General features: G+C 36.7%; 1 protein-coding gene across 8 annotated transcripts in view; it reads right to left on the bottom strand.

The window, feature by feature from the left end:
• MEF2A (myocyte enhancer factor 2A) overlaps positions 1-27007 on the bottom strand; it is a 158616-nt gene that overhangs the window by 79302 nt on the left and 52307 nt on the right. For 7 of the 8 annotated variants that reach the window (XM_073304262.2, XM_073304267.2, XM_073304269.2 and 4 more), the window contains exons 2-3: positions 20836-21043; positions 5485-5688 (exon numbers count right to left, since the gene is read on the bottom strand). In XM_073304262.2, the coding sequence (XP_073160363.1) occupies positions 5485-5688; positions 20836-20889 (258 nt within the window). In that variant the 5' untranslated portion in view covers positions 20890-21043. Of the gene's footprint in view, positions 1-5484; positions 5689-8406; positions 8494-20835; positions 21044-27007 lie in introns of those variants that run through there. The other variant, XM_073304268.2, reaches the window with a different exon arrangement.

The following is a 27007-nucleotide window of genomic DNA, read 5'->3' as shown; positions in this document are numbered from 1 at the left end:
ACACAGAACTTGGTCCAATAAAAAAATATTACCTCACCCACCTCGTCTCTAACTCTTAGGAGCCAAAGTCCATGGGACTTAGCCTCCTAAGCACCTAAGTCACGTTTGAAATTGGGACTTAAGGCTTGTCTACTAAGTGAGATAATGCACTCCACTGGGATTTGATTTCTAAAGTGTACTAACGTGCTATGTATAACTTGGTCAGTGTAAAAAGAAAAGGAGTACTTGTGGCACCTTAGAGACTAACCAATTTATTTGAGCATGAGCTTTCGTGAGCTACAGCTCACTTCATCGGATGCATACCGTGGAAACTGCAGCAGACTTTATATACACACAGAGAATATGAAACAATACCTCCTCCCACCCACTGTCCTGCTGGTAATAGCTTATCTAAAGTGATCATCAAGTTGGGCCATTTCCAGCACAAATCCAGGTTTTCTCACCCTCCACCCCCTCCCCCCACAAACTCACTCTCCTGCTGGTGATAGTGTAGACCTTGCTAGTGTGCGCTAAAGGTTCTCTAGTCTAGTGCACAGAACTAGATTAAATGCACTATGGAACCTTTAGTGCACACCAGCAGGATCTACACCGACCAAGTAATGAGCAGCACATCCGTGTGCTTCAGAAATGACACCCAAGAAGAACGCATCACCGCACTGTGTGGACATGCCCTTAGAGGCTTTTGAAAACATTCCCTTAATCACTAGAGCTTACCTCCAAAAAGGTTTCAGAGTAGCTGCCGTGTTGGTCTGTATTTGCAAACAGAAAAGGAGTACTTGTGGTACCTTAGAGACTAACCAATTTATCTGAGCATAAGCTTTCGTGAGCTACAGCTCACTTCATTGGATGCATCCAATGAAGTGAGCTGTAGATAAATTGGTTAGTCTCTAAGGTGCCAAAGTACTCCTTTTCTATCTCCAAAAAAACACTACTTTTTTTTGTAAACTGCCTTTTATACAAAAATCAATCATAGCCAATAACAAATTCCTAGGCATCAAATACTGAAAAATCACCTTAACAAAGAAAGACGTTTGGAGGGTATTTGCCAACATCACAGAGTAGCCAAACAGGTGACAGTTGTTCTTTTTTCACCTGTTTTACTCGGGAGAGAAAAAGCTTTCAGATCCATTGGACTAAAGGATTTGGGTACTTTGGTAGCTAACCAGATTCTTGACTGCAGTTCATCTCTCCTTTGTTAAACTAAATTAGCAAACATTTCATCTTCAGTTCAAATGCTAATTGAATACTGCCATGGCAGAGTATCAATTGTTTGTAGAAAATTAAATTAAAGATAAATTACAGTGATGAAGTGGCAGATTTAAGATAAGAAAATTCAAAATTAAGGCTATCACTTTGTCCCTAACCTATAAGACTGGGTTTTGTTATTTCAAGGAACTATATATTTTTACTTCAATTGTGCAAGTTATTGCAGAACATATGAGTTACAGATAGTGAAGGTATAACCATGAAATTCTTGGATTTTGTCTTTTTAAATCAGGCCAGCAACATCAAAAATAAAACAATGGCATCTGTGAGGGGTTTTTTTTGTTTGTTTGTATTTTGACAGGATAGAAGAGAACAAATAATTTTCACTATGGTCCATATCTAGTCTGGTAATCTTCTTGATCAGACAAAATGCAAACAGTAATATGATTATTTCACAGACATTAGAGGTTTCTTAAATGTGCTTAGACCATTGTTTTCATAATGAATAAGAACATAACCATATGTAGAAGCATAATATACCATTTCTGTGACACAAGTTCAAGAGCTGCCTTCAAAACTTCAGATCCTCAAGGATAGGTTTTGGTTTCTGATTAAAAGGATGTACTGTTTATCGTTCCTTTGCACTCAACACTGGCTGGTTACTAAGTTGCCCTACAAAAGATCAGCTGGGCATTTCTAATAACTCTCACAATATAAGAACAAGGTGACACCCAATTAAATTTAAAGGCAACAAATATAAAGCTGAAAAAAATGTTTTTTAAATACATACTATATGCAGGATTAAACCATGGAACTCATTACCACAAGATTACTGCACAATAGCAGGGACAGCTATGAATGAGGTGGAATAAAGGTCATTTAGGAATGGGAGATGTTGGTGAAAGATTGTGAACTCTTGGGGCATGTACTGTCTTTTTTTCCCCCTCTGTGTTTCTACAGTGCCTAACATAACAAGATCATTGTTCATGGTGCTATCGTAACACAATAATAAATAATAATTCTCCAGGATCTCCCACCTGGAGCTGCTAATATCTAAACTGCCTTTGAATGGCTAACAACCTTTTGTGAAATATATTCTGTATTTTTTAGGGAGAAAGAAGCAGCAGTAAGTTAATGGCATAAGAAAAAAAACTACGTTAGAATATCAGGATGCATCTAAAAATCATAAAAATAAAAAGGCGTGTAAGATTATATAAACCTTCCATCAGTTAAGCATTTTATACATTAACATTAAGAGAAAAGAGGCTCATCCTTTTACTTAAAGTTTAACCTGGTGGAAAAAGACCACAATTATATGTCCCCAGAGCTCCCACTCAACTCCTTGGGAATTTACTCAAACATTATGTTAATGGGCATGGTATAAATACCTAGATACAGTAACTGAAATACAAAAACGGATCTCTGAAACAGAAGAAGCAGGATATTTATTTCTGTATATCCTGAGTATTATTCACAGCCCTCCAGGAACAAACCTTATCCAAATCAAGGAGGAGAAGTAGCTGAAGTTGAGCAAATATTTGTATGTTGGCAAGCAAAACTATCCCATCCTTCCCTCACCTGAAAAATTATCTGTTAATTGTCTGAGCAGCAACACCCAAGAGAGCTAAACAGTAATTTTAGGCGATGAATTCAATGGTCTCAGGTCCCATGTTGAGAATGCAGTACTAGCTGATTTTAAAAAGCCATGCATGCCCCTTCCCTCCTCCACCCCCCGCCAATGTTTTCCCTGTGAAGTGAGTATGAAATTCTACATTGTCCCTGAGATACTTTTCATAACAGAACTGAATATTAGCTACATAATATTACTTTTTTAATCTATTTTTTAATCTGGAATGTATCTCTAAGGAAAGAGGTCAGCCTACCTTACCTACCTCTGATGATCTTGATAATCCATCAATAAGGATAATATCAGTTTTACTGGCCAGACAGGAGGAAGCAATTACTAGATATTTGTGTGAGCAACAGGAAAGAGAGATCGATATAACTGTGATAACTGCATAGGGATTCATGCAGTTCTAGGGGCGAAAAACTCTTGAAAGGCTATGCATTTTCAAGATGACCCCTCAACTTGGTTTCTTTTAATTTTGCTAAATCTGCATCCAGAAAGGGTTCAGAAGACATCATTTTAGGGAGATTCAGAGTCCAGAGGGCTGATCTACAGAGGCTGAGGGCTGTGTTTCATGTATGGCAGTGTTGTGTATAGAGGACAAGGAAAAGTCCCTAAAAAATTAACTAATCTAGCTCTGATAATCTAAGAACTACATACAACAGAACTATAGAAAAGGCAATAAGGGTCTGTAACAGATCCAGACACAATAAGAGGCTCCTTGTATGTTATCTGCAACAACAGAACTGAGGGTTAACAGTTTTCTTTCCCTCTGCTCGTAATTATATCGACTTTGTGCATACTTTATTTGTGTCAACCCAAAGATGTAATAACTGTTTCCTCAAGTCTATCCAATCAGGTATGTATTACCAGTATCAATGAATTATAAAGTTCATCATATAAATCTGGTAGGTTGACATCTTTCCCTTGCTAACCAACTGGGATATAAGAGTAAATATGAAGAGCTTGTTTACTCCCCGATTTTCTGCTGCTATGAATTCTGTTTCGAGATGGATCATAAACAGGACTAACTTCCTCATAATCTTGTGGATTTACAACAGAGTCAATCAATGGAGCCAAATTATCTATATTAATCAGCATTCCAAAACTGTCTCCAGTGGGTGAATGATGCGTAAAGTTTGGCTAGAACATTGGAGCTTCTAATTTCAATTGAAGCACAGACCAAATATCATCAGGTCTACTGGTAGCTATTGGTCATTGTGCAGCAGTTTGGGATCCTCACTCCTCCTTTTTTAAAAGTTTGAACCTCTTGTAACAAAACCCCTAAAGGGTTGAATCCAGCACCTCTGACTCTAAAAGCATGAGCCTCTAGTGCTTGACCTAAAGGACTGAGTCCATTAGCTTGGAGGCAGCAGCCAAATCAAGTCTCCATATATGGTCTAGCCACTAGAGGGGAACACAGAGAAATGCTGTTAGCATGTGTTACAAGACAACACTATTAAACTTCACTTACAAATTTATTATATACACATTTAACCATTACTTCCTCAAACAGTGAATGAGACCCAATTTTATTTAAATTGTAACATTTATGTTTGTCAATATATTGTTTCCAAGGGCACTGGATTCAATTTTTTTACCTAACGTGTTTTCAACGTTTGAGGATCTTTCTTTCTCATTAGACATTTTAAATCATAGAACATCAGGGTTGGAAGGGACCTCAGGAGGTCATCTAGTCCAATCCCCTGCTCAAAGCAGGACCAATCCCCAATTAAATATAATATAAATATATAATCCTATTTTAAAAGATTAATGCTAAAGAAAATTTGTAGGGAAAATAATAAAAATGACAGTTATTTAAAATGTAAGACAATTTTCTTTAAAGGTACAGTAATATTAAGACTACCATAAACCTACAGTAGTGGAATGTTGAGAACTTTTATATTTTTCATATAGTGAACAAACAAGAGGACCAGGTACCTCCACATTCTGATTGTTTTTATCCTCTCTTTTTGAGCATAACAGGAAAAATACTGAAAGGCTAAAAAAGTACAAAAGTAGTTTTAATACAAATTAAATAATTTATCAATACATTTTTGCCATAAAAATAGATTTAGACACTTTAGACACATAATAAAACGACACATAGTTGTGCAACAGATAAGACACAACAGACCAAATTCTGCTCAGTTACACTTGTGCAATCCTTTGAAAGCAGTGCAGTTACAAGAGAAGCTGTGCAGAACTTGGCCCATTAATATCAAGGAAATATTTGATAGCTTTTATAAGAATTCAGCCACACTATGGCAAGGCTACAATTGAAAGGAAAATCCATAGTTTCTATTACTATTTAGTTTAGACATTCAACCAGAAAGTGAGAATTGATGAGTTCTCATAGTAGTTGTGCTTTAGCTATTAACACAGAAGCAAATAAATATCTATTAATAAATATTCACAATATTGGATTACTGTGGAAACGGTGGTTCTTTTGACCACCAAATGTGACATTAGCTATAACTGAGAAATATAGAATTGAAAAATAGCAAATCATATTTAATAACTACTGTTTTTAAAATGCTTACTCAAAAATATTTTACTTAACATACTTTAAACAGCCCTTTACTGCTCTACATTTTGCCAAAACAAATACTAGGAAGTTAAGAAAATTGATCATCTTTTCAAGTTGTTACCTCAACAATATCCGAGTTGGTTCTGCTCTCATGGGGTTCATTGTATTCTGTGTATTTGAGTAGAACTTTGTCCATATCAGTGCTGGCATACTGAAAGAGTTTGTTAGAGCTGTTAAAAATGATGAGTGCTATTTCACAGTCACAGAGCACACTAAGTTCGTATGCCTTCTTCATTAATCCAAATTTCCTCTTCGTAAAGGTCACCTACACAAGGAAGAAGAGTGGAGGTTTTTCAAATGACAGAACAAAACTTTGAATGCCTATAATTAACACATAAAAAGGAGTGTCAGTTGATAGCTGGCACTTTAAACTTCTAGTAACAAGACATCTACTATAAGCATGCAGTCAAGTTTAACATTCACTGTGAATTCTCATTTCTCCGACTCAAATATACGGTCATGTCATTAACACAGTGTTATACAAGTGAAATAGAAGTTGATGGGAACAGTATCTTCTACTAAAACCATAACTATACAAGAGCCAAAATCTTAATTGTAATAAACAAAATTAGTCTACTAAAAAAAACTGCTAAATGGATCTGTCCCTAGAAACTGTAGAGCCCAGATATACTGAGAGGGTCATACTTGGTGAGCTCTTTATAACTGATCCATGTAGTGATGTTATCCACTTAACCCTCATTGTCACTGAAAATTAAGATTTTAATTAGGGCTGTTTAACTGCAGTTAACTCACACAATTAACTCAAAAAAATTAACTGCAATTAAAAAAATTAATCACAATTTATCACACTGTTAAACAATAGAATACCAATTGAAATTTATTACATATTTTTGGATGTTTTTCTACATTTTCAAATATATTGATTTCTTTTACAACAGAAAATACAAAGTGTACTGTAATCCCTTTATATTATTTTTTATTACTGTAAAATGTAAAAATGTAAAATGATAAAGAAATAGTATTTTTCATTTCACCTCATACAAGTACTGTAGTGCAATCTCTACCGTGAAAGTGTAACTTACAAATGTAGATTTTTTTTTTGTTACATAAAGTGCACTCAAAAAAACCCAAAAAACCAATGTACAACTTTAGAGCCTCCAAGTCCCCTCAGTCCTACTATTTGTTCAGCCAAGTGCTAAGACAAACAAGTTTATTTACATTGACGGGAGATACTGCTGCCTGCTTCTTATTTACAATGTCACCTGAAAGCGAGAACAGGAGTTCATATGGAACTTTTGTAGCCAGCGTTGCAAGGTATGTACATGCCATATATGCTAAACATTCCTATGCCCCTTCATGCTTCAACCACATTCCGGAGGGCATGATTCTATGCTGATGATGTTTGTTAAAAAATAATGCGTTAATTAAATTTCTGACTGAACACATTGGGGGAGAACTGTATGTCCCCTGCTCTGTTTTACTCACATTCTGCCATATATTTTATGTTATAGCACTCTCAGATGATGACCCAGTACATGTTGTTTGATTTACAAACACTGTCACTACAAATCTGACAAAATGCAAAGAAGGTACCAATGTGAGATCTAAAAATTGCAACAGCACTCGACCCAAGGTTTCAGAATCTGAAGTGCTGTCCAAAATCTGAGAGGGACGAGATGTGGAGCATGCTTTCAGAAGTCTTAAAAGAGCAACATTCAGATGCAGAAACTACAGAACACGAACCACCAAAAAAGAAAATCAACCTTCTACTGGTGGCATCTGACTCCGATGATGAAAATGAACATGCACTGGTCCGCTCTGCTTTGGATCATTATCGAGCGGTACCCATCATCAGCATGGATGCATATCCTCTGGAATACTGATTGAAGAATGAAGGGACATATGAATATTTCGCACATCTGGCACATAAATGTCTTGCGACGCTGACTACAACAGTACCATGCAAACGCCTGTTCTCACTCTTAGGTGACATTGTAAACAAGAAGTGGGCACTATTATCTCCTGCAAATGTAAACAAACTTGTTTGTCTAATCGATTGACTGAAGTAGGCTCTAAAGTTTAACATTGTTTTATTTTTGAATGCAGTTATTTTTTTAATACATAATTCGACATTTGGAAGTTCAACTTTCATGATAAAGAGATTGCACTACAGTACTTATATTAGGTGCATTGAAAATACTATTTCTTTTGTTTTTTACAATACAAATATTTGTAGTCAAAAATACATCCAAAGTGAGCACTGTACCCTTTGTATTCTGTGTTGTAACTGAAATCAATATATTTGAAAATGTAGAACACATCTAAAATATTCAAAAAAAATGACATTCTACTATTGTTTAACAATGCAATTAATCACGATTAATTTTTTTAATCGCTTGATAGCCCTAATTTTAATATACATAATGGAAAAGTATGGAAAGCAGAACAAAAGTTGACAAAATCAAATGCCTCTATGTTGATTTTTATATCCTTTTATATTTAAATACTCTGAATATACATTCACTTTGTTCAATATTTCTTATTCTTTCAGTCATCTTAGAATGGGAACTGCAAGCACTTTGATAAATAGATAGGAAAAATGCTCTCATTTCATGGTCGCTTTAGTGTAAGTTCCTCTATGCCCTCAGCTATTGTGGCACAACAATTCCCTTCACTCAAAGAAACAGATACACAGACGGTAACCATTTACTAGGGGAACCTTGGATTACAGAACAGCCATGCTGCTCATGCTGCAGTATATTAGGACAGGGGCCCTTTTTATATCACAGGTCAGGTACTTAAATGAGGTAAAATGCTGAAAAAAGCTTTAATCCTAGACTTACAAAATACAAAGGAAAATTCTTGGTACGTTAATGCTCTATAAAAAACATCAGTGTCTTCAAAGAATCTTGTGTATTATAGGTAGCTGGAAGGCAAGGGCAAGAGAACCACCACCAAAACCATGCTGAAATGTATACCAGCAAAATAAAAAAAACAAACATTTTTAAACAATAAGGCATACATTCTCAAAGTTGTGTGCTGAGATTTAGTTGCATGATCCCTATTGACTTCAGCTTTGGGTAGGAAGATGATGCCTGATTCCTGCTGAAGGGAACTGGAGTTCAGAAAACAAAAGAAACATTAATAGTATCATAACACCTTTCTCTCCTTAAAGCTGAACCTTGTTAACCAAAATACATAGCTTTCTCTATTTTCAATTTTAGGCAACTTTAAGGAAATATTTTTCATCAGTGGAAATTCATTGCTCACTTTCTCTTCCTTTATGTTTTTCGGTAAACCATAAAGGTGTTAAAAAAGCAAGATTTACCAAGTCTATCAAGGGCTCTGAAGAAATATTCCCACACTATATCATATTCCTCATTACATAACATAAGAACAGCTATACTGGGTCAGACCACTGGTCCATCTAGCCCAGTATCCTGTCTCTGTCAGTGGCCAAGCCATATGCTTCGGAGGGAATGAACAGAACAGGGCAATTTTGAGTGATCCATTCCCTACTAGGGTACGTCACAGCTATACCCTGCACTAGTTGATGGCCATCAATCATCATATAGTTCTGCCATCTTAAGAGTTTACAGACTCCACTTTGGACCTATAAATTGCTATGTTTCACTTAGCTGACTGTCACTGACTGTCCAGCTGTGGCTGGAAGGGCAAAAACATGAAACACTATCCAATACTTTTGGTTTGCCAATATTAATTGAAGCCTCAATCCTAGATTAATACAAATTCAGCTCGCCAACCTATGATCATTCTCCCACATTGTGAACATTGTAATGGACTCGCCCTCAGACCACCACTTGAAGATGAAGCAGTTACACTAAGGTAGATTTTTTTTTTTAACCTAGTGGACAGATCTGCCAAAAGTAATTTAACTCATTGTAGAGTATTTTACCAAATGAAATGCTATCATGTGCCATTTATTATTCAGGCACCTGAAATTTTAGCTAAAACTCAGAGACAACAAACAGAACTTTTTTGGGTGGAGGGATAGCTCAGTGGTTTGAGCATTGGCCTGCTAAACCCAGGGCAGTGAGTTCAATCCTTGAGGGGGCCATTTAGGGGTCTGGGGCAAAAATTGGGGGTTGGTCCTGCTTTGAGCAGGGGGTTGGACTGTGGTCCCTTCCAACCCTGATATTCTATGAATTTCTGGGCTTCCATATGATGCCATGATCAAGCACTCAACACAAACAGGTTTCAGAGTAGCAGCCGTGTTAGTCTGTGTCCGCAAAAAGAAAAGGAGGACTTGTGGCACCTTAGAGACTAACATTTATTTGAGCATAAGCTTTCGTGAGCTACAGCTCACTTCATCGGATGACAGGTTTCAGAGTAACAGCCGTGTTAGTCTGTATTCGCAAAAAGAAAAGGAGTACTTGTGGCACCTTAGAGACTAACCAATTTATTAGAGCATAAGCTTTCGTGAGCTACAGCTCACTTCCTCAGATGCATATCGTGGAAACTGCAGCAGGCTTTATATATACACAGAGAATATGAAACAATACCTACTCCCACCCCACTGTCCTGCTGGTAATAGCTTATCTAAAGTGATCATCAGGTGGGCCACTTCCAGCACAAATCCAGGTTTTCTCACCCTCCACCCCACCACACAAATTCACAAAACCTGGATTTGTGCTGGAAATATAAATAAAAATAAATTATTTTTAAATAAATAAATTATTTATATAAATATAAATAATAAATATGGTGAAATAGTTTTACTTTGTGTAAAGACCCATCCACTCCCAATCTTTATTCAAGCCTAAGTTAATTGTATCCAGTTTGCAAATTAATTCCAATTCAGCAGTCTCTCGTTGGAGTCTGTTTTTGAAGTTTTTTTGTTGAAGAATTGCCACTTTTAGGTCTGAAATCAACACCCTGATTATCACTACAAAAGGTTTTTTCCCCCCTGCTCCCCTGCTGGTAATAGCTCACCTTACCTGATCACTCTCGTTACAGTGTGTATGGTAACACCCATTGTTTCATGTTCTCTGTGTCTATAAATCTCCCCACTGTATTTTCCACTGAATGCATCCGATGAAGTGAGCTGTAGCTCACGAAAGCTTATGCTCAAATAAATTTGTTAGTCTCTAAGGTGCCACAAGTCCTCCTTTTCTTTTTGCGGATACAGACCAACACGGCTGCTACTCTGAAACCTGTAATATAGAGATAACTGATTACCTTACACAAGCGTTGTGATTCATAGATTTTAAGGCCAGAAAGGACCACTGCGCTCACCTAGTCTGTTTTGTGGAACACAGACCAGAGGACTTCTCTGAATTAATTCCTGTTTGAAGTAGAGCAGACCTTTTAGAAAAACATTAAATCTTGATACATACATACACATTGCCAGACAAAAAGCTATGATAACCATGTGACACCATGCAATAACCAGGAGTATGATTAATGCAGTTTAGCATTTGTGGTTATTAAATTAAATTCTTTTTAAAACAAACATTTGATTTTTTTCCCCCTTATTCACCACCCAATGGTGTCACTTCCAGGAAAAATTAATGTTGTCATGGTATTTAACTATGCATTCCCAAATTTTAATATGTTTGGCTTTCTTTTTGAAGTTTGTCCATACCACCAAATTTCCTGGGTTTATAATAGGGATTGGCAACCTTTGGCACACAGCCCACCAGGGTAAACCCCCCTGGCAGGCCAGGCCAGTTTGTTTACCTGCCGCGTCTGCAGGTTCAGCTGATCGGAGCTCCCACTAGCCACGGTTCACCGCTCCAGGCCAATGGAGGCTGCGGGAAGTGGCGTGGGCCGAGGGATATATGCTGGCCGCTCCTTCCCACAGCCCCCATTGGTCTGGAGCGGCAAACCGTGGCCAGTGGAAGCCGCGATTAGCTGAACCTGTGAACGCAGCAGGTAAACCAACCAGCCTGGCCTGCCAGAGGGCTTCCCCTCGCGGGCCATGTGCCAAAAGTTGCCAATCCCTGGTTTATAATGTTTGGTTTCAGAATAACTACAACTTCCCCTTAGTATTTTACCCCCAAATTACCATTATATACTTTCAATTTAACTGCATCAAAATATGGTGTGCCTGTCAGTTTTTCTCTAAGATAACATTTCATAAGTGAACACTAAAAAAACCACGAGGATATCATCATATGATGTTTCCAATTATACGAAGTTATGAAGTATGAACTTTAAATCATTTTTACTTAAATTTTTATAGCCAAATTCATTTGTATGCTCTGGCTGCTTTATGCCACTCTGCAGCAGCCCAACACAGCCAGAGAGTACTGTCCAGTTAAGCTACTTTCATAGCGACTTTGCTTCTTTAAAGCTGTCAGACTGTCTGGAACAATTTCCCCCACACTCATGTCCTCCCAATTCTCATTCCCTCTTGTATCTTCCTGCTTTCCTCTGAACACATCCCAGAATCCATCTCCCTTCTACACTCCACACTTCTCCATCCTATAACCCATACATTCCCCGGCATTCCCCCCTCCTTGCCCAGTCTCTGTTGGGAAGCTGTGGTATAACAGGCAGTTTATGACAAGAAATATTTAGGATGAATGCTAAATTATGCCATTAGTTTTCATAATAGAAAGTTAATCAGCAGGTACATGCCACATGATGGCAGGAGGGGGAAAAATGAGAGCAAGTGGGGGCTACACCCCAAGGGCATGGCAGAGGCTGTATCAAATCCACATAATTTGAACCTTCCCCCACAGTCATGGGAGTTTGGGAAAGAAACTCCTGAAAGGAGGAAGCCATTAACTCAGCTGGCATCAAACACAGAAGCAACTGCAGCAGGGTCCTTCAACACCAAAGATGTCATCAGCATCTTTTCCCAGTTTTTTCTTTGGACAGTCTCTTCCATAGGTTGATTGGCAACTGTTATTGTTTATTAATGCCATCAAGTTCTTTTATAGATCTTTTCATCCATACCGCTTTGAGCAATTTACAAGGGAGGTAAGCATCATTTAACATTGTAGCACAGGGAGGTAAAGGGACTTGCCCAAAGCTGGGAACAGAGCAGAGGTCTCCTAAGTTCCAGACTGGTGCTCTATCCATTAGGCAACACTGTTTACTCCTACAGTCATTTCATATCAGCCTCACACCACTTGCTCTATATGCCTGCTTTACCTCCCTCATCATCCTCACTGTCTCCCCTTCCTGCCTTTCCATTTACTTACTTCCCCATTTAGCAAACCTCTCCACGCAAAAAAAGTAAAACTAAAAGTCCCCTCCCTCTACAAAAAGAAAACAAACCCTAACAACCTCCCCCCCCCACAAAAAAGAACACCACATAGAACATGATGTTTGCAAACCAACACCACTGTTCTTTTGTATTTGTATGTTATGTCCTTTCCAATTGCCCCTTGTCTGTCTTGAATACGTAGACTGCAAGTTCTTCAGGGGAGGAACAGTTTCTCATTCCATACAGGTCACAAACGGAGCCCCAATCTCAGCTTATCTCCCCAGGTACTAATATAATTAAATAATAAAACCATCTCCTCTCCTTCAGAGAAAATTAAAACAAAAGCCACTTTCAAAATAGCCACCATCTCCCATATTTCTGAATGAAAGTGAAGTTAACCTTTCTTCAAAGGAAAATTGTGATTCCATATGCTGTCTGGAGACAGAGAGGAACACTAGGAAGAGGTGAATGACACCAGTCATTTTAACCAAGGGGAATCTGTAGTCTCAGTCGCACTGTGAACAATAGGAGATGGCAGCATTTTGAAAGAGTCCATGGAATTCTCTGAGGTAGAATACTATTCTTCAGCATTTGCTGAAGGAGAAACTTTCAGTTATGAATAATTGGGAAAAATTACCATTAATTCTAACTAAACATTTTAAAAATGTATTCTAGGCACAAGACTTCAGAGAGTTAACTATAAAAGGGAAATTTGAAGAGTCTATTTTACAATCACTGGGGATAAAAAGAAGTGTGACACCAAGTACTACATATCTTAAAGCAGGGGTCTGCAAACTTTCTGAATCGTGCACCCACGGGGCCAGCTCTGGGGAAGCAAAAAAAAAAAAAGAAGAAGAAGAAGAAGAAGAGGTGCCGCCGAAGAATCAAAGGTCCTGCAGCGCACCCCCATGGATGGTCTTGCGCACCCCACTTTGGAGACCATTGTCTTAAAGGACCCTTTTTTAGTTAATTTTAACAAACTAACAGATTTACTTTTAAATCCTCAAGAAATTCATTCTACACTTCGAGTAAATATTTTGAGGAGGACAGTGTGCTGTACATTTCATACATAGCAACAGTTTCAACCCTTGCTTTAAGTACACAACTCAGCTCAACTTTAATTATGGAGTTGCACTGGCGTTGCCATTTTACAAATTCATAAACCACTACACCTTATGTTTAACAGCTATCAGAACAACAATATTTTTATGAGCCAATGCTAAAACATGTTTTCCTTGGCTCCTAGGGTTGGTTTGTTTTTAAATTATTGGTATCTACATTTCATATTGAGCAAGCCTGTGTAAAACAAATTGTTTGGAGGGACAAATTTGAGTTTTCTGTGGAAGCTGAGTGAGGAAATTATATCAACACACCCTCTACATCAAGACATTTTTCCATAAGTAAAGCTCTGTTAGTGCTGCCTCTCTGCTGCCAACTACACTGTAAAATACATTCCGTACTATCGATATCTCCTGGTGGGAGGTATCATTAAAGGAAACAGACAGACATCAGAGCTACACAGCACACTGCCAATAGCCATTTTATTAAAACAATATATATACTTCATTAAAATGGCTGTTGACCAGTGTCTGCAGTTTCCTAAAAAGCTATAAAATAAAGCGTTTGTGTCCATCTGAAAATCCATTGCAACATTTGTCAAATAAAGTCTCTGCACAGGGCTTATGAATTTTGGAAAGCTATTCATATTGTAGTTGCAGATGTTAGCAAGCTACAAGAAATGGAATATGCAAGTCATTGGACATACTGGGGCTTACTTATATATTCAAACAGACCATGATAAAAGTTGGAATTATTACTCATTGTACCTGCACGCTTTTTCTAGATGAAAGATGTAGCAGCCTGCCATTTGTTAAGACTACTAACATACTGTCTGTGAGGTAAGAGTTCTAACCAACTAGACTCTTCCTTCCATTTCACCATTTTATTGCAGTGTGTCTAGTGATTAGAACACAAGCCGTTGGGTCAGACTTCCATGGAACCCAGTTTTTGCTTTTCCAGTGAATTGAGCTCATTCTCCAGTTTTCCTCATCTGAAAGATGGGTACGACTCTCAGCCCCAGCAGACAAGGGTAACATTGAAGTTTAAATGTTTGAAAATGTTTGGCTATCATTAGATTAAGGGAATATATACAAAATTAGTATTCCACTCTTTTATATTATATATAATTGCACCTTCTTGTATAGATATAATAATGCACTAAACCTGATTTGGAACCTCAAAACAGCTGCTTAATTATTCTTAAAAATGAAGCAATAGAAGTAAATGAACAAGGGAGGTGGAAAGAAAAAGATACACAACAGAAAGTGAAACAAAATGAAAGGAAGGAAAGGGTAGTGACTAAACACATGTTTCTGAATGATTTCATAAAAGAACTACTTTTGGAAAGCTTTAGAACAATAAAATTATTGGAAACTACTTACGTTAGTACACAGTTTTCACTATTTTAAATAGAGAACAATTTTAACACTCAAATATATTGTACCAGATAATATCATGTCATCATTCCCCTCTATACAAAATGAAGTTTTCGATGCATTTGAATTTTTTTTAAAGTCATGAAAGATACACCTTGCAAAACAGTAATAGCCTGCAAATTAGATAAGCATCAATTAGATCACCAAATTTCATATGATCCACATAGCACAATTTACAATTAGGAGAATAATTATAATGGCACCAAGCAGGACTGCTGTAAGTTTAGACTGAATTGTTTTTCCCATTAGAACCCCTGATTTTTCCAGGCTCATCTTAGTTTCAAATTGCATCAGGATGAAATTTCACAAACTATTAGATAAATCATATTTTTAAAACTGAAAACTGGTTCAAGTTCTTCAAATATGTGTGTCATACAATAGTAATTAAATATTAATGGAGTGATATAGCATAAAAACCAAGCAGTTTTATGGGTGGTGCAGCTCCATTTTGTAGACAGTAAGATTAAAAATTAAGGCTGTCATAATAGGTTTTTTTAACCTATTACAAATTTTATTTGGTTTTAAATGCTGTGTGTACTGTACGTTTTCTAATCATCATAATGATGGCAATTGTTCCCCAATAGGACACAGATGACAACCAATGAGCTCATGAAAATATTACTACTTTAACACAATCGTGAGTAACCTTGATCTATATTTTCACTATTTCAAGATGATACTAAGAGTTATTTTTAATACAGAATGTATTAAAGTGACTTACAATATTAACATGAACATAGAGACCACATTTAAAACAATATCAACAAAATGGAAAAAACACATTCCATTTACATGTATGAAAATAAAGATAAAATATCAGAATAAAATTAGTCCATTCAAATTTAAATATTATTACAGGTTCAAATTTTTAGTAGGGCTCTAGAAATATATCCTTGTTCATAGGCAAATCCTACATTCAACAAGGACTTGCAAATGGCCAGTTAGACACACAATCAGCCAATTTTTGCACTGCAAAGTTGCCTAGTATCCAGATATTGATATACACATTTGTTTCTGTATAAAACACTTTAATGTTCCTAACATATTTGGGGTAATTTCTATGGATTTTAAAGGCCCAGGAAGCCAGAAGTATTTTCTAATCAATCAGATTCAGCCTCACCATGGAAAGGTTACATTGGAGAAATGTTTAGTTCACTAATGTCTATGCCTATGTGCTTGTATCTGTGTTTGTGTTTAAAGAATACAGCATTATGCATTTGAAAAGTTACTCAGTACTGTAGAAAGAAAAGGAGTACTTGTGGCACCTTAGAGACTAACAAATTTATTTGAGCATAAGCTTTCGTGAGCTACAGCTCACTTCATCGGATGCATCCTGCTTCTAGATCAGGGCAAAAATACTGCAAGAACAGCCTTCTGGTATTCCAGCACCTCCACTTCCAGCCAGAACAAAGCTGTTCTTGGAATAGGGGAGGAAGAGGAGAGGAAGTAGAGAATGCCACATTAAACTTCCCAAAAGAGGTATAGAAGAGTCTAGAAGGGAAGGAGGCAGGGATTCTTCCATGCACATAAGCCTTCTCTTGACAGGCAAAAAGGGTGAGCTTTTTGATTGCGTTTACTCAATTGAGTTATAGGCAGTCCTTGGACTTGTAATACAATTGGTTCCTTACAATTGCATCGTAACTCGGAACGTCAGAACTCCAAACTGCAATCTACTCCACTGTGGGACCAGGCATCATAACCTCGAAACCTACAGTCATAAGTCGAATCAGGGTGTCATTGTGGAAGCGTTGTAAGTGCCATTCGTCATAACTCAAACGTAGTAAAGTCGAGGACTGCCTGTACCTTAACTCAACTGATGAAAAGCCTTGTTAAAATACAGCATAATACACTGGAAGCTGTTTTAGCTGGCTGTGTTGTAGTAGAGGCTCCCCCCGGTTCTAAAGTCTAATTAAATTATGTCAGATGGTTCTCCTTTATCCAGTAAATTATTGACATGTTCAAAAATTTCTAGTAGGTGAGACAGGATGTTTCCTTACAAAAACCATGCTGGATGGACTCTTAGCACATCATGATTTTCCAACTGTTTTATTATTGTATTTTTCAATGATCATTTCAACCCATGTACCACATACAGATGTAAGACTTACTGGTCTGTAATTCTTCAGATTACCCTATAGCCTTTTTTAATATAGGCATAACTTTTGCTACCTTCCAGTTCTCCAATACAATAGCTGTTTTTAATAAGATATTGTGTACTTTTTCTAGGAGTTCAACTACTTCATAATTCAGCTCTTTCAGAACTATGGAATTTACAGTTCCTGGCCCAGTGACACTACTTTTTTTAAAATGTAATTTGTTCCAGTACCTCTTCTTCTGACACTGCAAAGAAGATTACCAGAAAAACAGCAGGTCTGTATCTTTCTGCTGTTACTCTTTGTCAGACAGAAGGCAAGCTCACCAGCGTTTGGGAATATTTGCATTGCCTTGAGAGGCTATGTGGCTCAGTAGATAAATTCCCACATATGGCCTTGGGCAAGTCACTTCACCTTTTTTTACCGTCTCACCCACTACCTTTGCAACTTAAATTACCAACTCTTCAAGGTAAAGACCATCTCTTACTATGTGTTGGTACAATGCCTAGCACTCTAGGCACTACTGTCATGCAAATAATAAATAATAGGTAAAGATTCAACTTGTAATAACAAATCTGAAATGGCAGAATACTAATTCCTTACTTTTAAGTGTCCTTTTAAAAAAAAAGTGATCTGTTTTTCTGATGTTTACAAATCATAAATATTCCACAAAACATGTTCATACTTTCTTAACACAGGAAGGTTAACAGGTTCTTCAAAGTGATTCCGGTATTGATTAGTGAAGAGGTTTGATAACAAAAGTAATGGTCAGTTTGACATCTAATTTACTGCACTTTATTCTCTTCAGCTTAATGAATATAAATGCCCTATAGCTCATGTAAGCAGATAAGTGTTCTTAATTACTACAATGAGCATCTCATGTTAATTATAATCCCCCTGAGTAATAGTTAGTTCGGTATATTCTGTTTTGAGCTCAGTTATAATCCTATATAAAAGGAAACACTTTTGAAGAGACAAAGGATTTTCTCCCCTGTGAATTTATAAAATCAGGTCATGTAAGTAAAGCACTACTATGCTCTACTCAATGTTTCTAAATGAAAATGCATTGAACAGCCACATCAGGATTTAATATGCATGTTCATGAATGGTTTGCTAGCTAGTTATGATAGAGAAAAAACACAAACATGACAGTTAACTACTGCATTACGCTCTCAGGTTACAGTAAAATGAGACCTAGATTCCTTCTTTATTTAGGTCAAAGAAATGGCTTATTCAGAAACCAAATTAATATATATCATATATTCTACGCTTCATATGGCACACTGGTATGAGATGGAAGATGATGTAGGTGAACTGCGTTGCCTGACTACAAGAGTTACTTTAGCATGGAGGTTTGATTTTCTGTGGAACGAGGAGAAATCAAGTCAGAGTCCAGCCTTGCACCAAAGCCTAATACATCTTCCCAATCACTAGTACAAACAGCATTAGACCCAATTGGAGAGCCAAGCCAACAGATCAGCTAGGGAATTAATCCCAGAGTCAGAGCTTAACCATCTATATTTAGCATCAACAAAGGCAAACATACAAGTGGCTAATGTTTGGAACACAAGCAATACAAGAAGGCAGGAGCCAACCAGTCTCCCATGTAACAATAAATCTTAGATTGCATTGCCTTTGAGGTAAAGAACCCAGAAAAGTATTAGGATTGAGAGTATGGCTTATTCATGGTTATACAAGAAGCAAGGTTGGTTGGCATAAATTTGATAGCAAGAACTGAGATGTAAGTTAACTGAGAACTCCTCCAGGATTTCAAACAAGATGAACAAAATCAAAATGAACAGCCAGAAGTTATTAGTGTACTTTAATATGTGTACTTAAGTGATTTATCTACATCTAAACATATAACAGTTGTGTGACTGCAGCTAATCAAACACAACCTTTGGCTTTTGTTCACATTCAGATGGTACCATCCTTGCTATTTATGGTCAGTGTAATTGATTTGTAATGTTTATGTCTAGGGCTATCCAAAAAAGTTTACAAGAATCCTAGATGAACCCCTAAAAATCAGAATAGTTAAAAAAAACTCTAGTGCAACTGTGAATATGAATGTGTGCGTTCTCCTCATTTAACACCTAACCCTTTCACAGGACCCCAACTGGGTTGGGGAAAATACCACAAAAGACACAACCTGAACTGAAGTGTTTAACTGGAACACACTATGTAACAAGTTGTACCAATCATAGCTTGAACAAGAATTTTCAGCTTCAGTTTTATAGTGTAGTGTTAGGCTGATTTATGAAACTGTGTGATTTCTTGAGGATATCTAGGGTAGCAACACGGTGAGGAGGAGACTAGAGTTGAAACTCGATCTCACCTTAGGGCTCACCTACGTAAGAATTTTTGTTCCATTATAGTTAAGTCATTACAGTTATATTGGTATAAACACTCTGTGTGGACAATCTTATTCAAAAATAAATGTGGCTTTTTCAGTTTAGCTTAAAGCACCTCCAGAAAGTGACAAAATTAACCGGAAAAAGTCCCTTTCATACCAGACTAAGAATGTCCATATGGGAGTTATACCTGTAAAACTACAGCAGGTAAATTAAAATTCACAATTTACGTTATGTCAGTATAAGTTTCCCATGCAGGCAAGCTGCAAGGGTTGCCTGAAAGGCCTACTCACTCTTCCCCAGGTTCAGAACCTACCGCCTACCTAGAAGCCTACCATACTGATTCGGACCAGTGATCCATCTAACATGGTATTCTTTTACCTACAGTAGCTAGTAGCATATGCATGAAAAGAGGTGCCAGAAATCCTGCAGGCATATAACTATGATACTTCTGGATATTCCTGTTATTCATACAAATGTCTAATCCCCTTTTCAATCCTACTTTTCCCTCAGTGACATGTCATGGCAATGAATTCCACAAGCTAACTGTGCGTGGAAAAAGAATTTCCTTTTATCAGTCTTCTATTTGTCACCTTTTCAAATTTCATTGAATGCTTCCATGTTCTTTTATTATAGAAAAGTGTGAACAGAAGTAACTAATCTACTTTCATTATACCATTCTCAGAAGCAAAGCACACACAGTTCAACATACTTTTATTTGTAGTCATGGCTTTTTCACCCTTCAATTTTTGAGGAAATTATCCCGTGGAGTTGTTTATTTCAGAGGCACAACTTGCAATCAAATGCATGTACGCAGGGATCAGCACAATATCTAAAATCATAGTTTATGATTGAATACATTTGTTTCACCTACAGGCAGCAGCAAATAGTTTCAACACATCCTTTCTGAATTAGTGTGGTAAGGAGACACAAACAATGGCAGGTACAAGATAATTAACTACAAGGGTTGTTCTTTCAACCAAATCGCAGTAGGATAAAGAAAAACAGATTTTTCCAAACATCTTCAAACCAGTCAATCAGCATGCAAGTCCCAGTATACCATTTTAGCAGGGCTATTAGTTATACAGCAATTGTAAAACAAATTGACAACTATTTCTTGCCAAATAAATATTGCAATTATTTAAATTCAAACATTAATAATAATCTGTATTCTGGTAATGGCCTTCAATGTGCTATCCACAGACACAGAAAGACAAAGCCCAGAGTCCAGAAAAAACTTATGTTACTCAGGTGAAAACCAATGTACAACTTTTCCACTCCCATTTTAAAAAGAATTAAGCATGAACTTGTTCATGTGGAAGCTTCGTTTCTCACCTGTCTGTTCCGTTCGTCCATTATTCTTGTGATTTGTATTTTCTTCCTCCCCATTTTCACTCTCTCCTTTCCTTTCCCTTTTTACAATCCAAAAACACACTAATCCAAGAATTCTCACTCTTCAATATACTAACACATGGTACAGAGTTCTTTTCCACTGTTTCGTCTTCCACTCGATGAAAAGGTTGCTGCTTCTTGTTACAAAATCCTAAAATAAAAAGAAATATTGAAATAATTTGGTGCCTTCAATATTTTCAAAGTTACAGATAATTTCACATCAAAGATCGTGTTTGCACGTTCAAAGTAAATCTTGTAAAGATGAACCAATTCATCTCTCTCTAATCAGACATCCTGTCTATTACTGTCTTACCAAGCAAGATCAAGGGATGACTATAAATGAAGCATTTGAGCTGTTTCACAGAACCTATGGCCAAGAGTCAAAAGTGATCAGTGATTTTGGGTCCTCCACTTGGACATCTTTAAAAATTTTCATAGGGTGCTCAACACTCTCTGAAAAAAATCAGTCTTTTCCAAGGTGTCTACAGTTGAGCAGTCAAAAACTGGGGCACCCAAAAAATTCACTTCTAAGAATCATCATCTTGGGTTTTGAGAAATTTAACCTTTTTTTTTTAAAAAGGTAAAACTTTTTCAAATATTTGGCCATAGATATGTGACAACCCTTTAAATTAAGCTCTTTATAAAATTTATATAAGCAAGGTGACTTGCTTAAGGTTGTTTGGTGTTATTTCACCTTCTGAACAAGCAGTCAATCTGAAAAATAAATTTTCCATCATTATTCAAGCTCTGACTGTTGGAAACAAAAATTAAGGTTACTTTTTTAGCTGCAATTTATTTCAAAATTAAAATCATGTCTCTTGCAACACTGTTGTTTAGAGCTCCTCAACACACATAAACACAGGCCCTACGCCTCAAAGAGCTTATAGTTGAGCCACAACTAATATAATTTATAGAATCAAAATACACAGGCAACAAATCTTATCAAACTTGCTAGTAAAGTGGTCAGCTAGGGAAGGATTAAGAATAGGTACTCTACTGCAGACGTCATTTTGCCACAATATGCTAAAAAATATATGGAAAGATTAAAACAATTAGGTAAGAATTGGAGCAACGGATTAAAAATACTCCGATACTACAAGGATGAGGATGCCTAAAGAAAAAAATTAAAAAGATAAAATGAAGGAATAAAAAAACAAAATAAAAAAGGCTTAAAAATAAAAATTTAAATAGAAAGACTAAGGTTTATATTAAACTAATAAAGACAAATAGCTAAGGACTAAAATAAAAAGGAATGTAAGAAAGAATGAGAGGGGAAAATAAAAATCCATGTATTGCACCCTTCTGGCCACTGGTTTTTATTTAGATTGTAACTTCTTTGGGACAGGAGCTATTGTATGCCTTTGAAGCACTATCATGCTTTTCAGTGCCATATAAAAATAAATCATGTTTTTGGTATCTTCATCCAACACTACAATTTAATTTCCCAAAAGGATTATTTCACAAGTATGGAGATGCTGATGAATAGGTGAGAAAAATCTCAAGGTTATGTTCACTACAGTAACTTGCAAATTTTCACACATCTACTAACAAGCCAATTACCAACAACAAATCCTCATGGTTAGAAAGATTTGCAGTGGATGCACACAAACTGAAAGGGCAACAAAGTCAGACATTTAAATATTTTACTATCACACATGAACAAATGATTTATTTTTAAGGACCAAACCATTACAAATAGACAATTACCTAAGTCTTGGAAAACCATGCATTAATACTGTAAACTTTTGAAGATACTTCTCCCCCCACCCTCCCATTATCAACTGAACTGCAGGATAACATAAGACAAAGTATCAGAAGAGCAGTGGAAAACAGATTTAACTTCTCCGATATTAATTGTGTACTACAGGGTATTATTGTGTACTACAGTGTAACTTCTTGTTTGCAGTGTCTTTGTAACCATGTTGGCCCCAAGGTATCAGAGAAACCAGATGGATGAGGTAATATATTTTATTGGGCCAACCTCTGTTGGTGATAGAGACAAGCTTCCAACCTACACAGATCTGAAGAAGAGCTCTGCGTCTTTCACCAGCAGAAAGTAGTCCAATAAAAGATATTACCTCTCCCGCCTTGTCTCTTCGATACCCAGCTTGTGTAATTCAGTACAAAAAACTTGAACTTGGATACAACTCATATTCTGAAGACCTATTAGTTGATACATATGACAAAGAAAGGGGTCAAAATAGTCACAGTATTGGGTTTGTAACCTTCTCCTACTTTCCAATCCAAAATACCTTTTGAAATTGACCCCTACACATATTTTAAGATGACTGTCACAAATATCCTATTCTTTTAGCCACGTGTTGAAAATGGTGCAACCATGCCACAAATCATCCCACAGTTAATAAGCAGCGACAGAAAGAGGCGACTAGTCACAGTATGCACTTCACTATGTATTCACCCCGTGCAGAGTATAGAGCCATGACATTCTCATGCTGACACAGGTTTAAAATGTGATGGGGGAATATCACAAGAGCATGAGATGTCATTTATTTGACATCAATGAAGTCTCCCTTGTTAGAATATCACTGAATGCCCAAAAAAAATGGAAGACAATTTATAAATTACCACAAAGAGGCACAAAGACTATGTTAGGCCCATTGGTTAAGAGGATAAAACAGAATCTCCCCGTATGCTATGGATTAATTATATTTCAAATAATCAAACTGTGGAATATCTTACATTTGCATCACTGTCACATATTCTACACGCACTTTAAGAAAACAGTATTTTCTTCCAAAGAACTGCTGCTGAAGGCAACTCACTAAAATCACAGTTGAGACCATAAAGTCACTTTGGTACTTTCCTGTATTGTGAAAAGCTCTGCCTCCCATGCCATGAACAAAAATTTGGGCCAAGGAATAATACTGAAGTTAGCAGACACATATCCACAGCGTGCAGCACCCCCAGATTTTATGCGGGGTCCTGGCTGCTAGCCCTGCACCCAAGGGTCCCGGCAGCCAGCCCCAACCTCGGCCACCTTTCCCTTTTCCATGTCTCCCCCCTTCCAGAAACCTACTCCCGGCCCCAGCTCTGGGGGCAGGGAGGGCAAACAGGGGTAAGGTGGCTGACTTTCATCACCCCCACTAATAAATATCTTCCAGCGCCACTGCACATATCAATAATCAGAGAGTACATTATATTTCAAAGAGTAAACATGAAATTAACATTAAAACCCCAGGAATTTCAAAGTTAAGGTTGCATTTCCACAAATCACAGAACCACATCCTAACTACTACTACCTCACCTCTGTAGAAAGGCAACAGAAGTGAAATCTCACACTGACACGAATATCAAGCATTCCATAAAGTAAAATGGCCAGTGTAAGCAAAGAAGAAAAACTGCAGTATTTGCTGCTTCAACTAGAGAATACTACGTTTGCAACTCTAATGAGGCAAAGTTAAGATTAGAATAGTCTTTTGAGTATGATCTCACGTGAAACTGAGCTTAATTCTGAGTCTCCTAGCTTTGTACTTTTCTTGTTTTAATTTAACAATTTTTAAAACAATGTACACTAAAAACACTGATATCTTCACCTGATGACCAACACAACTGGTGGCTAAGCAGTCTCAAAATATTGTGTGCCATAGGCAAAAAATCTCTATCAGTCACATGTTCTCACTAACTGTGATTCACGTAAACTACTGAATTTGCAACTGTTTTCTAAATGCTGGAGGAATGTATCACTCTAAAACTAACTAATGAAATCTGTGCTATTTAGAAAGATGATTTTAATGATTCAGTAAAATCAAATTACATTGGTGTCCATACTGCTGCCCATTTAAACAATGCTGTGAAGACCGAGGTCAAAATTAGATAAGTTTAACAAAATTCGTATTTCAAAATTATTGTCCTTGTTTTCCTTGTATTTCTTCCTGTTTTCTCTGAACTTGTACTTTACCATCATGAGTCCAGATTATACTTGTCAACTTACAACTCCAATATCCCAGTTTACTATAATTTACCACAATACACACAAAGAACTAATAAGACAACTTCAGATGATTTGCACAACTCAGGGCTCATAAAAACACTTATTATGTGGAAATGATCTTATTGAAAAAAAGGTGTTTTAAGAATCTCAAAAATGAACTACTTTTGCAGTTTAAAGTATACTTCTACACTACAAAATATTAAATATTCTTAAAGCAAAAAGGTAGAAGAGGCAAAATATAAGGTGCATTTTTGTTTTAGAAAGTTAAGAGAAAATAAAGAAAATTGTGTAGTGAATGTTTTCCACTACTCAAGCATGGGGAAGGGAAGCCAAGACTTCTGAGTTCTATACCAAATTCCTCAAAGCATTTCCAATGTGACTCTTAAGTAAATGACAGCCTTTCTGCACCTCAGTAAAACAGGAAGCAACCTCACAAGTATAAAGAGGATTAATATTTATAAAAAAATGTTGAAATCTTTCAGTGAAAGGTAATATAAAAGTTATCAGTTTGTACAGACAGTCCCAGTTAATAAAGAGACAGTTTAATAAAGTAATGCATAGTAATCATGGTCAGCACTTTAATAAAGCCTGAAGCTATAAAATACTCAATATTGCAACCCTGTGACACAATGTAAGTCTACACTATAAAGACCACACAAGCATAGCCCCATAGAAAAGACTCAGGCTACGCTGACCAGAAAGAATTTTTCTGTCAGTACAGGAACATCACCTTCCTGAATAAAGCTATGTCGATGGAAGCCCTCTTCTGTCAACATAACTACGTCTACATTGGGGTTTTTATCAGCACACCTATATCTGTCAGGGGTGTGAGGTTTACTTCAATTCCTTATTGATGTAGTTATGCCAATATATCCTTTCAGTGTAGATCAGCCATGGTCTCCCTCAAAAGTCTTCCTTTATGGGCTAAGACTGTAATTCAAAAATTTTAAGTGTCAGATCAACAAACGGTTTGAACAGGGTGTAACTAAAAAAAAAAAAATTAAGATTTTGCTCAGGTACAAAAAATTCACTATTGGACTAAGACCACGTATGAAACATTTGAGTCTGAAAGGATTTTTTTTTTTTTTTTAAACACAGACACATTTATGTTACTTGGCTAGGTAGTTCTAAAATGGAAAAAAAACCTGGGGTAATTTGTTATTTAATTTGCTGGCAAACTCACCATAGATGGTGACAGGATTCGGTTTCTGAATTGATGTGTTACAAAACCGGTAGGAGAACACTTCAACCTCTCTGGTCACTCAATAAAAGATTTAAGGGTGGCAATTTTGCAACAGAAAAGCTTCAAAACCAGACTCCAATGAGAAACTGCTGAGCTTGAATTAATATGCAAACTAGATACCATTAACTTGGGTTTGAACAGAGACTGGGAGTGGCTGCGTCATAAGACATATTGAATCTATTTCCCTAAGTTAAGCATCCTCACACTTTCTTGTCAACTGTCTAAATGGGCCATCTTGATTATCACTACAAAAGTTTTTTTCTCCTGCTGATAACGCATCTTAATTAATTAGCCTCTTACAGTGTGTATGACAACTTCCACCTTCTCTGTATGTATATATATCTATCTTCTTGCTATATGTTCCATTCTATGCATCCAATGAAGTGGGCTGTAGCCCACGAAAGCTTATGCTCTAATAAATTTGTTAGTCTCTAAGGTGCCACAAGTACTCCTGGTCTTTTTGCGGATACAGACTAACACGGCTGCTACTCTGAAACAATGATTATTAAATGTAATTACCTAACATGTTAAAAAATGTGATATGTTCTTATGTAAATACTCTTGTAAGGACCAGATCAGCACTGTATTAACTTATTTTCACCTTAAGGCAATTATTATGGAAGAGAAAATGAAAATGCTCCAGAATAAAGATATTTTAGTTTTTAAAAAATCATTTTAAAAAGTATTTTCTAAATTCAGGTCATTTATATTAGTTAAAAATATTTTCAGTGTTTTTTATATTATACAAAAACAATAGTTTTCCTTATAGTAATGTGCAGTTAGGGAAATATATTACATAGGGAAATCTCTTTAGGGTAATGTTAGAAAAGAATAATGGAATGAAGGTTTTTTCTACCAGCGTACACAAGACAACTATACGGAGAAGACTAGGCCTAGTGCCCAGCCATCCAAAGTCAACT

The sequence above is a fragment of the Lepidochelys kempii genome, chromosome 10, assembly GCF_965140285.1.
Source record: "Lepidochelys kempii isolate rLepKem1 chromosome 10, rLepKem1.hap1, whole genome shotgun sequence".
Lineage (NCBI taxonomy): Eukaryota > Metazoa > Chordata > Testudines > Cheloniidae > Lepidochelys > Lepidochelys kempii.
The sequence above is the reverse complement of the archived record's forward strand: the minus strand, read 5'-3'. Positions and strand labels throughout refer to the sequence as shown.